Below are 14,100 nucleotides of genomic sequence, written 5' to 3'. Positions count from 1 at the left end.
AAAAATTTAGAAAATCTATCGGACGATTATATCGATTTGTACGTAGAAAATCTATTAAAATAATATAAATGTATTAATATAAGACGATTAAGATGATCAATATTAACTAAAACTTAATTACTTAATAATTATTTAATGAAAATAGAATTTAGTTCACGTCCATATTGTATATCTAAGAAAATGATGGCGATATAGTTACGTACGTATGGGTTTTCGAAAGAACCAGATAGAAATTTAAATTTACTTTTCTCATATCCCGTTTGCAATCAGAATTTTTCATCAAAAATTAGACTAATAAAATAAAAGAAAAAAAGCAAGTCTCAGACAAAAAACAATAAAGAAGGGAAGAAATACAATCGAGTTTGTCGAAATACGAACAAACGGACGTACGGACGTACGAACGAATGGACGGAACGAAAACGCGAAGCGTTCTTATCGCAGGCTCGTGGATCGTCTGTTAATTCCACGTGAGCCGCACACGCGGAACGTTCAAAAGGAGAAAAGCGCGATCTTTTTACGAGGACTTTTAATTAATACGAACCGTTAACCCGACAAAGAGAATTCACCTGAAACGTACGAAAAACTATGAAACCGTGAGATAGAAGGGGAAAGAGTAAGGTAGAAAAAAAAGAAAAAAAAAAGAAAAGGAAAGAAAAGAAAAGAAAAAAGAAAAGAAAGGAAGGATAGAGATAAAGAACTTTGCTTTCTATACTTTTAATTTTAGAAGGAGACCGAACAAGGTATTACGAGCGTTTAACACGAACAATTTCTCTTCTTTTGTGTTTTAGAGAGAAGCAGAGACAGAGAGAGAAAAGGAAAGAAAGAAAGAGAGAAAGAGAAAGAAAGAAAGTAAGAAAGAAAGAGAAAGAGGGATCAAGCAACAGAAGAAGGAGAAAGAAGAGCAAGAAGAAAACGAAGAAGAAGAAGGGTGAAGAAATAAATTGAAACAAAAAAAGGAAGAAAAAAGAAGGAAGAAAAAAGTCATACGCAAGAAAGAAAGAAAGAAAGAAAGAAGGAAGGAAAGAATGAAAAAATAGAAAAGAAAGGAGAAAGGATAAGAGAAGAAAAAAATAAATAAAAAGAAAAAAGAAAGAAAGGAGAGAAAGGAAGAAGTACGGGAAAAGGAAGAAAAGAAGAGAAGAATTTAGTGTGATCTTTCATGGGAAATAACATGGGTGTTAGAAGAATCAAAGAGAGACAGAGAGAAGGATAGAGATATATATATACATATATATATATATATATACATATATATATATATAAATATATATATATATATATTTATCAAAAGGAAATAAACGAAGCGAGAAGAGACAAGCGCGTAAGGGTGCGTTCGTGCGTACGCGCACTTTGTGTGTACGTTTGTGTGCGCGCGCGTGGGTGTATGTGTGTCCGTGTGTATGGTGTTTGGTGAGTGTGCGCGCGCGCGCGCGTGACCAAAAGAACGAGCAACAGAACGAGCGAGCTTATCGTCGCGATGAAAAAGACTTTGTGAAAAGGGAGTTTTGAAAGTAACACCGAAGGGATTATCTGGCATCGATTAATGTATATCACGATCCGTGCTTAATGGAGCGAGGCCAAGCCGAGTGCGGTGTACGAGGAGGATGACGAGAGGTTGCTGGAGGACGAAAACGACGACGACGACGACGACGACGACGACGAAGAAGAAGAAGACGACGACGACGAGAACGACGAGGACGACGAGGAGAACGAAGAGGTGGTAAATCGAGTTCTGAAAAGATCAGCTTTTTCGTGCTTTCGACGATTGAATGAGAGAGGGACATATAGCAGCTGTACCAACAAAGATATTCTCATCTCGTGTGACCCGTGTCCCTTTATCTGATCTCTCTCTCTTTCTCTCTCTCTCTCTCTCTCTCTCTCTCTCTCTCTCTCTCTCTCTCTCTTATTCTCTCACTCTCCTCCTTCCTCTCTCTGTCTGTCTCTCTCTCTCTCTCTCTCTCTCTTTGGCTGTCTGTCTCTTACACATATACATAGTCACGTATAAACGTTCTCATGCAATTCCAAGGACCCTCATACGGGTAATTTGGCAAACGTATCGATCCTGGCCCTGCTAAACGGAGGTGCTAATTTATAACGCCGCACACGAGACCGGGAGAATGGATGTCTACGTGCGTGCTCTCGTTTAAATCCCATTTCGAACAAGAACGAGAGCACAAACGAGAGAGAGAGAGAGAGAGAGAGAGAGAGAAAGAGAGAGAGAGAATGAGAGACTGAGAGTAGGAGAGAGAGAGAGAGAGAAACGAATATATATATATATATATATATATATATATATATACATACAGTAGATTCGGATTGGAGGATTTTTCCAAGATTTTCAACACGTTCGTTCGGACACGTGCCGAAAGGGAAGAAGCGCGCGCACGACGATGCAGTTATTACTCGCGTGCTGCTCGTGAATAGCGATCGTTTGTGCGCGTGCGATCTTCTCTCTCTCTCTCTCTCTTTCTCTCTCTCTCTTCCGTGTGTGTGTGTGTGTGTGTGTGTGTGTGTAGTATGTATAATACGTTTCTGCGAGAAAGAGAGATAAAGAGTAACCATCTCTCTCTTTCTTTTGCTTCCTTTTTTCCTCTCTCTCTTCCTTTCTTTGTCTGTCTCTCTCTGGTTTATTTATACGTGCGTGTTCCCTGTGTATTTTATTCGCCTAGGGCGGGAAAGTCGTTAAAGAAAATTTGAGCGAGAAAGAGATTGTGTGAGAGAGAAAAAGAGAGAGCGAACGAGTGAGAGAGCGAACGAAAGAAAAAAGAGAAAAAGAGAAAAAGAAAGAGAACGAGTGAGAGAGAGAGAAGGAAAAAGAGAGACAGAGAGGGAGTAAAAGAGAGAGAGAGAGAGAGATGAAGAGAGAGAAAGAGAGAGACGTTTTCCGAGACGCGGAATATCGCACGTAATATCGCGAAAACGACGACAGCCGAGGAGAAGGAACGAACACGGGAAAGGAGATAAGCGTTAAACGGCCGAGAAGAAGGAGGAGAAGGTGGAGAAGGAAGGAGGAGGAGGAAGAGAGAAAGAGTGTAGTACGACGAGCGTGTAACACACAGTGTCGTACTATCTGTGCACCGTGTTGTATGTGACAGTGTTATTTACCAAGTACGCGTCCGTGACGTCGCGAGTGACTGACAATAAACGCGTCGAACGGAAAAGAAGACGCGATTTTCTTCGAGACACGCGACCCAACGTCTTATCCAACCCTATTCTATCTCTTTTTATCCTATCCTCTTGTTTCTTATACTCGTAGAGAAGAGGAAACTCCGATATATCACGCGTGGAGATTTTCACGGGCGAAGAAGGAACTAGGAGTGACACGGCGAGGATGGAGGACCGCCGTGGAAAGTGGCTCTACGCCGTTTTGCATCTTTTGACGTTTCTCTACAGACACGCCGGTGAGTTCATTTCTTTTTTTCTTCTTTTTATTTTTTCATTTTTCTTCTTCTTCTTCATTCTTCTACAATTTCTTTTTTCTTCTCTGTCTTTCTCTGTTTTTTCTTCTGTACATCGTACACTGAAGACGTGTATTGAATTATATTCGTATTTTGGTAAATCATTAATTATAGAGGAAATGTTAACTCGTTAAACAAGAGAAATAATGAATTTTAACTTCGTCAAGAAAATTTCGTTTTTCTTGCGATAAGTAGTATGATGATAATCGAGTAAGTACAAATGATAGTTGTGAAGTAATAAAATAATATAATATAATAATAATAATAATCGAATAAAGGAATATTGATAATAATAAGATAATAATGACAGTAGATATAGTAATAATGAAATTGAAATAAATCATTTGTTTCTTACTAATATTAAGAATTGAAGAATATATTTCTTAATGCTAATTTTTACGATTCATCGATAACTTTTTCTCTTCGTCTATATCATCGTATCGTTTTAAATAAATAAGATTAATATGTCAACTCGTGTCTCGATATTACGTCTTCGAATTACTTATTCGAAAGCGTTAACATTTCTTATAATTAGTTTGAATCTTATTTTCGCAAGAAAACCTTGCGAATTCGTAAAGTTTTCATAAAATGAGATATTAAATTATCGATGTAAACTATTACTTCTCTAAGATTGTAAATCGAGCACTTCCATCGTTCGTTATTAATTTATAAAATAAATTATTACAGGATTAAACATTAGAAATTAAATTCTAGGTAAATTAAATTTCCTGATCGAAAACGAGAACGTTAACAATTTTAAATTCAAAATTATTCATTTTATTATTTGACATTGATTTATAATACAAGCTATTACAGATTAAATATTAAAAAGTATTGCATTTAAATGAATTTTTTCCGGTTGAAAGCAGACCTATTTACAGAAGAAAAATTCAGATCAGTTATTTTCGAATTTGATCGTTTAATACTCGAAGGAAGAAAAAAGAAAAAGAAAAAGGGACAAAGGTGATAAAAAAAAGAGAAAAGAAAAGAAGAAATAAGTGTTTCTCAATGCGTCTTAAAAATGTATATAAGATAAATACCGTAGAACTCTCGTCTTATTCTTCGAGAATCGGAGATAGAAATTAAAAAACGTTGAGGATGTTAAATCGTGGAAGGTATTTTCATTTCATATTTTCGCGCGGTTCTTTTACGTAGAATTACACGCACACAGAAATATCGCATAATATTCTCTGGAATTTTTCCACTCTCACAGTGGTGCACGACTCCCTGACGTTCGCATTTATTTCTATAAATTGAAAAGCGTTTTATATCCTATCCGGTAGGATTTTATTATATTCTTCTATATATTAATAATCCTTTGCTTAATTTTCTCCTACATATTCATCATTTCTCGTTCCTTCTCCTTTTTTTCTCCTTTCCTATCCTTTCCTTTCTTTTTTCTTTCTTTTCATCTTCCTTTTTTTCTTCTTTTCTTTTCTTTTTTATTTATTTTCTTCAAGGGAAAGAGAGCAATGGCAAATTAAAATGTTTAGCATCTTGAAATAAAATTAAACGATTATTCGATAAATACCGATATTATCGTTATATTCGATATCATTCGAAAGAAAAGAGAGATTTTAATACATGAAATATATCATGATAATCAACAATGATTGACGATTGAAATATTACTTCAAATTAGTAATTTAACATTTCGCTTCGAATAAGATGATAAAATGATTTGTAAAAATTACTGGAATCGAATAAATTATAATATAATAGAGATAATAATATGAATATACGAAAAATATTCGATATTGTTAATCCTTTAATACACACATACACACACGTATATATTATTATTATCTTTTATTTTATTACTATTCATCAAATTATTAATTTTCTTTTTTTTTTTTTTTTTTAGAAATTTTCAATACAAATTATATTATCCAAAGTATTTTAATTAAACGTTAAAATAGAAAACACAAAAATCAAGAATCAAAAGAATAGAAGAATTATATCATTTTATTTTTTTGACGAAATTTAATAAAAAATTATATTATTGCAATAACAATAGAGCTCGATTTAATCGGTTCAAATAATATTTGAACAGTATAAATCGTATAACACAACAATTTCATTCTAGCATCACAAGCATGTTATATAAAATTAGTTCGGCGTGTTAAACGTGTTAAAGTGTTCATCGACGCGTTATTCGTTTCGTCAAACGATGTGTGAACAATTTGAAAAATAACAAATCATTTCGTTTTTCTATATATTTATATATATATATACACACTATATATACACACACACATATATAAAAATAACTTTCAAAGAAAAGTATCGACACGTATGTAATACATATATATCTACGTATACTCTCAATAATAACCGTACACGTGCGTGTATACTCAATCTTGTCTAACGTCAATCATAAATACGATAGACACACACGCAAACCTTTGAATATGTGCGTACCTTATTACCTTCACGCAATGTGCAGCCCTCGGTAAGCATAAGCCGATTCTAACAAACCGCAATTAGAGGTAGATCGAGAATCCAACTGAGATTAGAAAGGAGCTTTGTGAATGTGCAATCACTATGCAATCAGTATAATGAAAAGGGATCGATCACTATGACATCTTATATTTAATGAAATTCTGAAATTAATTTTCTTTGAAATTCAGAAAAATTCATTTCCTTTAAAATCCTTTCTTCTTATAGATTCATAGACTATAATTTAAATGACGTTTGATTGAACGATACGATCAATAGATAGATTGAGTTAATTTATTTATTTATTTATTTATTTATTTATTTATTTATTTATTTAATAATTATATGAATATTACGAATATTACATGAATATTATATTTATAATCGTTTACATACATACAAAAATAACATGTTAATTTGGTCAGTAATTTTATTAATTAATGATAAATATTTTGCGAAACAAATGTATATTAATGTATATTAATATTTTGCTCGGTATAAATAATTAAATGTAAGAGTTGCGTCTGGATAGTATTACTTATATTATATATTGATATTTTAATATAAATAACATGATCATTTATTTAGAATACTGACCAAATGTTTAAAAATATTAACCATATAACATATAAACAGTAGCCGAAAAATAATAATTTCATTTTTATTGAAGCGTAAAGATTTTATTTTAAGTGTAATTATAAATGTGGTATAAATATATACGATTGTAATTTCAAATACGTTTGTTGTACATGTAAACTTTTTTGGATTACAGTAAAAAATTATCTGAAAAAGAGAGAAAGAGCAAATGTAACAAAATTTTCTATGCAGTATATTTAACATAAACAAAAATTGTCTTGATAAAATTTTAAGTTGATTAACCTTGAAGTGTTTAAAATCGATCAAAGCGATTTTATATCGAAATTAAAAAAAAGAAAAGAGAGAAAAAGGAATTACGTATGAAACGTAAAGATGTGCTGTTTATAATTTTAAATAAATTTATCTGAATCTCGTTCGATTATTATTACAAAATGACGTTCATTTTAACGTAAACATATTAAATTTAATACATGGTACATATACCGATAGCCGAGTCTAACGCATAAAAGCAAAATGAGCAGAATGAGTGTAGCTATTATACAAAATTAGTTTAATAATATTAACATAATGGTAATACGTGATAATCTTTCCCAGTGGAATTGAGATTGAACAAAATAATGTCGATAGTCATACATAAAAAAAGAATATTACATATGTATATACATATATGGATATATAACTATAATTAATATATAATTCATATACCATATAGTATAAAATAATATACTATATGGTACATTACTACTATAATATGATAATATAACAGGTATATAAAGATCACGTTGTAACTTACAAATAATATAATTTTCTTTTCCTTTCCCTCTATCTTTTTTCTTTTTCTTTTTCTCTTTGCAAAAGTACAAAAATAAAAAATTAAGTCATAAAAGAATGTCGAAGTAAAACACTGAAGCTTTTCCACGTATAGAGATATATAAATACGAAGATAGTATTAATTTATCATAATATAAAATTAATAAAAATTAATAATACAAATAATCAAGATTATAAATATAAAATATAAAAGTATTTGAATTCTTCAATAGAAAATTATTTGATCGGGAATAGCGTTAGTGTTTATTATTAAGTATCGTCGTGCTTGAGAGGAGTAAAAAAAGGGTCACTGATAAGCATGCTGACGTGTGTCGAGACAGAGCCTTTTTTAAATATTTGCTGGCACGACCGCTTTAGATATTGACAGGCGACAATACATGCGGTTCTATTTTCTTATAAACGATGAATGAGCTCTTCGTTGCGGGTTTTGTTAGCAATCTCTTCTCTATTTATCGAACTAATTTGTATGCGACGAACGAACCCGCGAATAAAACTCTTCTCTCACCAAAGACATATATATCTACTACACCCACGCACACACACGCACTCACATATATATTCAACGAACGAACGTCTTCTTATCGAAAATTTATCTCTTTTAATAACGATCTCAAAGTTTATACTATTATTTATTATTTATGATGAAAAGAAAATGGCGATTTATATATTCGACGTTCGATCTTACTTGCTAGTCAGTTATATTTATATATACAACGTTTTCTAACGAAAAGTATTCAGTAGAATTATTATATTATAATAAGCGAAGTTATCGTTACCATTATTATTATAAATTTAGTGATTTTATCGAGAAATGTAGGCATTGGTAAATTTTGTTTTCGAATTAGGGATGGAATAAGGGGTGTAGATCCTTATCATAAATTCATCCCAGTTTGGGATAATCTTTTAAAAAATTTTCTACAGCAAGAGAGATCAAATGGTATATCGTTTGAAAGATCTTTTAATCCTCTTTAAAATACTACTATTTTTGTTTCCTTTTTTCTTCTTCTCTTTTTTTTTTTTAATTTTTAGTTAATAACTCTCATGAAAATTCTCGATGCGAATTTTTAGATACAATGAAACTTTTCGTTGGGATACTATGTATACGATTATTTATCGAATTATCGATATATATATATATATATATATATATATATATATATATATATATGATTATTTATTATGTATCGAATTATTTATTCTTTCTGATACGTTCTTGATGGCTAATATAAAAGATGTATAGCAAGATAGTACAAAAAAAAATATTATATGTAATATCTTTGAAAAAAAAAGAAAGAGAGAGAATGAATAATGGATAAACGAAAGTTAAAGCAAATATAATCGCTGCACGTTTATTATGGTATTTATATATCGTAGAAAAAAAAATGATAGAAGTAGGTTCCATCATAATGTTATTTAATAAAACATCTATGAATACGATTATTATCTAAGATTACGAATATATTATTCTTTCTTTGTGGTCTTATTTTTGCTGATGAATTTTTATTATTACGATCGAAAGTAAGAAGATAAAAATAAAATTTATACGTTTCGCGAACGGTGTGATTGAGAAAGGAATGAATGAATCCAGACGCAACCCTGATTTCTTTCGTCAAGCATTTTACCTTTATTGACATTTTTGAGATATTGAAATTTTTATGGGATCTGAAACGTAGACGTGACTGACATTTCTACATTTTATTTAATTAATTGATATAGGCGTTGTCGATTTATACAAAAGATATTCTACTTGAAAGTAAAAATACCAGTTAAAATATTTATGAATGACAGAGACAGAGACCGAGAAAGAGAGAGAAAGAAAGAGAGATAGATAGATAGATAGATAGATAGATAGATAGAAATATAAAAAATTAAAGGAAAGAGAAAGATACAAGATTTAAACGTAGTTGATCTAATCAAACACATACATACACACACACATATATATTTTTTTTTATCTGTTTATATACTGTGTGTTTGTTTAATGAAATTAGATAAGGATAAATAAAGTTTATCGTAGAATTATATAAAATAGTATGTTTACAAATTATATTCATTAACTACCACACGTAGAAAGATCAATAAACCTCTTCGGTTTCGATCGTATATCTACGATCATAACATCGATTTGAAACAATATTTATCGCTCTTATTCCTATCGTATTAGTATTCGAGTATCGTCGCACGCGGATAGCAAATACGAACGCGTATTCGCAGTAATTCGATAAAATGACGAGTAGTTTCAGTTAAAAAACTTCAAACTCGATTATCCACCGTGTCTAATTAACGCGTTGTCGTGTTACTTCGCTGCTTTCCTCTCTCTTTCTCTCTCTCTCTCTCTCTCTCTCTCTCTCTCTGTGTGTGTTCTTCCATACACCGTTCACTTTGTTGCCTTAGGGAAAATAAACATCGTTCGAATTAACAGAACAAATTTTCCTTCTCCTCCCTTCGAGAATATCTTCCTCTCTCTCTCTCTCTCTCTCTCTCTCTCTCTCTCTCTTTTTCTCTCTCTTTTTCTCCCCAATCTCTCACTATCTCTGTCTCGCTCACTCTCCCGTAATAATTAATATATTATTTACAACCGAGAAAAAAGAATTCGTTTAATTGTTTCTTCGAATTTATTCCGAGATGAAAATAATCAAATAACTATAATAAAATTGTAGTAATCTTGAAATGTTACCAAATTATTCTGCTTCGGGAAGTTAATTCGGTAAAGCTCGGTTAAGCCGGCGAACACGATGTTGGAAAATCGTCTAGCGATTTATTCATTTTCCGAGAGAATCGCAATTAAAACATTTATAATCGGTTAAATCGTATAAAACATAGAGGATGTTTTTCTTTTTTTTTTTTTTACATCGTTCTTTATCGATTCCATCGTTAGTCATGTTTTAAATAAGTAGTATGTATTTAATGTCATTGATCACTTTAGTCAAATTATTTTATCTGTTGGCGTTAAAAAGGAAGAAAAAAAAAGAAAATGATTTTCCGAATATTATAACCGTCCGTCGAAAGAGAAATTGGCGAGAAAATTTGTTGAAGATTTTAAATAATTTATTTGTCGTATATAATCAATTGGTCCATTCAAATGGATTTGTATTTATGTAAATTACATGGAATTAATGCATATGTGCAAATATAAGCGATTTAAAATATTTATATATAGGTATATATATATATTTTTTATTTATTTATATCTCTCAAGTATTCGTATATTATATAAATAATCATTAATACGTTCATATTTCATTAATACGTATAAGCAAATATATGAAACTTAATGATATATTATTATTTATATCACTTATATTAACGTTAATATGTTATTATATAAATAATATAATTAAATGATTAAGTCGTATTTAATTTCTATTCGCCGATGAAAAATTTGATTTTGATTGGAAATGATTCAACGTGTGCCATTCTTCAATATTAACAAAATTCATGAGAAATGTAACGAGAACGTGCTTGTTCATCGTACACGAACAAATAGAGAGATAAAGATAAATCATCAAGGTAACGTGACAACGTTCGCGGAGACGTGGAAGAACCGCTTGGAAGCTCATTATTATAATACGAATGTTTCTACTGTAGGAAAGCACTGGTAGAGCATTACATTAATATTCATGTCTGTAACGGCTACGATCACGAGGAGGATGAGATTTAAGGCTATGAAAATGTTATTGAAATGAAACTAATCTCCTCCTCTATCTCTGCATGACAATCATTCGAAATATGATTCAAATGTAACTTACCCTTATTTTTATACCTATGTGTATGTACACACGCACATAGAGGAAATTACTTAACTAGATACATAGATATAATTTGTATTTTTTTTTTATTATTATTTTTAAAAACTATTATCACAGATAAATTTTCTGTTGTTTTTTCTTCAATAATACTTATCTTATTATCGATGTATTTTTAATAATTGTAATTTTTTTGTTATAAGTAAAAGTAGTAAATCAACGAACAAATTATGAATATTTGCTTTATAGGTACATAAACAAGTTTTAATTTATATATATTATATATATTATATATATTATATATATATATATATTAGGTATTAAGTAAAAACACATTAATTTTTTTATAATAGTTACACAGTCACATAGTTTCTTCGATTTAATTATATTTTGTTACAGTAGATAACAGATTATATACAATACTAATATTAATTATCAAAATACTGATTTTAATTACTGATTACTGATTGATTGCAGAACATTGATTGATATTGAATGATATTGAACTAGTTATCGATAATGGAATGTAGATTAAAGCGAGAGAAGAAAAATAGAAGAAATATAATAGAAGAGAAAATAATTATTGACTGATATCGAATAATGCAGAATGTTATTAAATTAATTATTGAATATTAAATACAGATTAGAATGGAACAATAATATATAATAGAACGAAATTACAAAATGCATGCACATGTGAAAATATTAAAAATCGAAATTACTTAATTCACACACATCGTTTTTCAAATCTTTTGCTAATTATAAGTTAATTATACTTGTAAATAGTATAAAAAAATATATATATAAACACATATATAAATACTTATAGTAGTATGTAACGAAATAATTAATATAATATAATACAAGCATAAATTTCCTGATATGATCAGTGATCAGTGATAAAAAGAATAAATCGGACGAATTAACAAATTAATTACAAAGATTTTCATGGTCGATAATGATCAATTACAAACACACACACACACACACACACACACATACATATACACATGATTAAATTGGAAGAAGAAGGATTTTAAGAACGAGGATGAAATCTCGATAGGATCTCAGTCCGGATAATAGGACGAGGTTTCTGGTTTTCGGCTTGTCGATATTCCGATATCTCTACGAGAACGGCGGCGAGTGTACAGAGCGCGCGTTGTTGCAGGAAATTGTAGGTACACCCAGAAATGTAACACGTTTGTGGAATGCGGTTGATTGCAAGTCGAGAACCCAATTTGCCAAACTCAAGTTCGTCGTTAGGGTGTGAGTTTGCCGCAAGGACGTTACGCCGTTCTATTGAAGTTCTACCAGCTGACGTTATTACCCCGGCCTTGGAATAGGTACGAACCACGTCGACGACGGATATTATGGATTTACAACCTTTCTCTATGGGGTTAACATCAACGGCGAGATATTTAACCTCGAAGACTCTCGAATTGCTTATGATTCGAGTTTGCTATTCGATTTTCCTTTAGGCTTAGCGATCCTCTCAGGTAGCCTGATTAAATGTAAGCCTGATATTTCATCATTTCAATAAGGGTTTGTTTTTTAATTATTTGATATTCTATGATATACATAATCGTGTGTGTGTGACACTTGTGAGTGTGTTTGTGTGTATCTCAAAGGATGGAAATGTACGAAGAAAAATTTTCGAAACGTTTCTTTTCTTTTTTTTCTGATTCGCTAATCGATCACACCAATCGATACGTCGTTTGTAGTTTTTTATTCAGTTTTATTCAGTTTGTTAGATAATACAATTTTCATAGATTTTTTTTATCATTTCTTTTTAAACTATTGATGACCATGAAATAAATCTTGTAACTGGGTAAATCGAATTATTTAGAAAATATTTATTGTGGAAATCGGAATGATATGAATTTGATAGAAATTAAGTTTATTCTTTTAATTTGACTAATTTCAATTCTATTTAATATACTTATAATATTAGTATTTAGATTCATTTTTTTTTGTATTAAGATGGATGATAACTTGATGGATATGATAATTATATATTACAAATATTTTTAGAAATAGAACACTTTTTCATACGATCATGTTTGAAAATCGATACGTTAACCCAAATAAAAAGTAATCAATTTTTATGGACACACACACATATATATATGCACGTATGCATATATATTTTTAATGTACTTTAAAAATTTTGTTCATTCCTTTAATTTCGAATGCATGAAAAAATAATGTAGATATAACTAAAAAAAAAAAGAAAAAGAAAAAGAAAAAGGGAAAGAAAATAAAAGAACAATAAAAATAAGATCATTTTTTTTCAACTCAAAAGTAAAAAGAAAAAAGAAAGAAATAAAGAAAAAAATCTCTTGGAAGAGAGTTAACTTCGACATAACTTATTTTCTCTCTCGATACTTTTGTTTCTAAAGTAGAAGGAAAAGTCCTTTTACGTTGGTGGCACAATCCGTGTTAAAAGTACAGAAACGAGTAGTGCTTTAGGATTTCACTGTAAAACCTTTACTAGGACATCATTCACACGCTGCAGTAAAGTTCGAAGCTAATGCGGTTACACCTTTCCCGTTGCAAAGTAACACCATGATATAATAACGTACATGAATGAGCTTGCTAAAGTACAAGAGTTTGCGGTTTACGTTTGGCGAGATAAGCCGTATGGGTATAGCCTTGAACCTCGATTCTAGTGCCTCAAGAGATTAGTATCGAGGTTAACCATCGATGATCTTTTTCAATTTTCCTATCGTTTTATTCTTCTTTTTATTTCTTTTCCCTTTATTTCTTGGCTTTAGATCTACCTTTGAACTTTTCCTTCCATTTGATTCATTCTTTCCCTCTTTTATTTCTTTCTCTTTTTAACCGAAATCTCAAAAAACACATATCTACAAATCAAAAAGAATATATATATATATATATATATATATATATATATATATATATATAAGGAGAATAGAATAGAAATAAAAATAAAAGCGGCAATCTCGACGAACATTCGCGGATTTAACGGGTGTGAATTTTCGAATTAAAGAGAAACACAAGTTTATTTT

General features: G+C 30.5%; 1 protein-coding gene across 14 annotated transcripts in view; it reads left to right on the top strand.

Annotated features, from left to right (window-relative positions):
• Window positions 1-14,100, top strand: part of LOC127069665 (hemicentin-1-like) — a 266,624-nt gene that overhangs the window by 139,877 nt on the left and 112,647 nt on the right. For 7 of the 14 annotated variants that reach the window (XR_007783657.1, XR_007783656.1, XM_051006912.1 and 4 more), the window contains 2 exons: window positions 789-1,717; window positions 2,307-3,401. Coding sequence is in view for 12 of the 14 variants with exons in the window: in XM_051006912.1 (XP_050862869.1) it covers window positions 3,332-3,401 (70 nt within the window). In the remaining 2 variants the exon portion in view is untranslated. Of the gene's footprint in view, window positions 1-788; window positions 1,721-2,306; window positions 3,402-14,100 lie in introns of all 14 variants that reach the window. The other 7 variants (XM_051006909.1, XM_051006910.1, XM_051006905.1 and 4 more) reach the window with 7 other exon arrangements.

Source organism: Vespula vulgaris, chromosome 16, assembly GCF_905475345.1.
Source record: "Vespula vulgaris chromosome 16, iyVesVulg1.1, whole genome shotgun sequence".
Classification (NCBI taxonomy): Eukaryota; Metazoa; Arthropoda; class Insecta; order Hymenoptera; family Vespidae; genus Vespula; species Vespula vulgaris.
The sequence above is the reverse complement of the archived record's forward strand: the minus strand, read 5'-3'. Positions and strand labels throughout refer to the sequence as shown.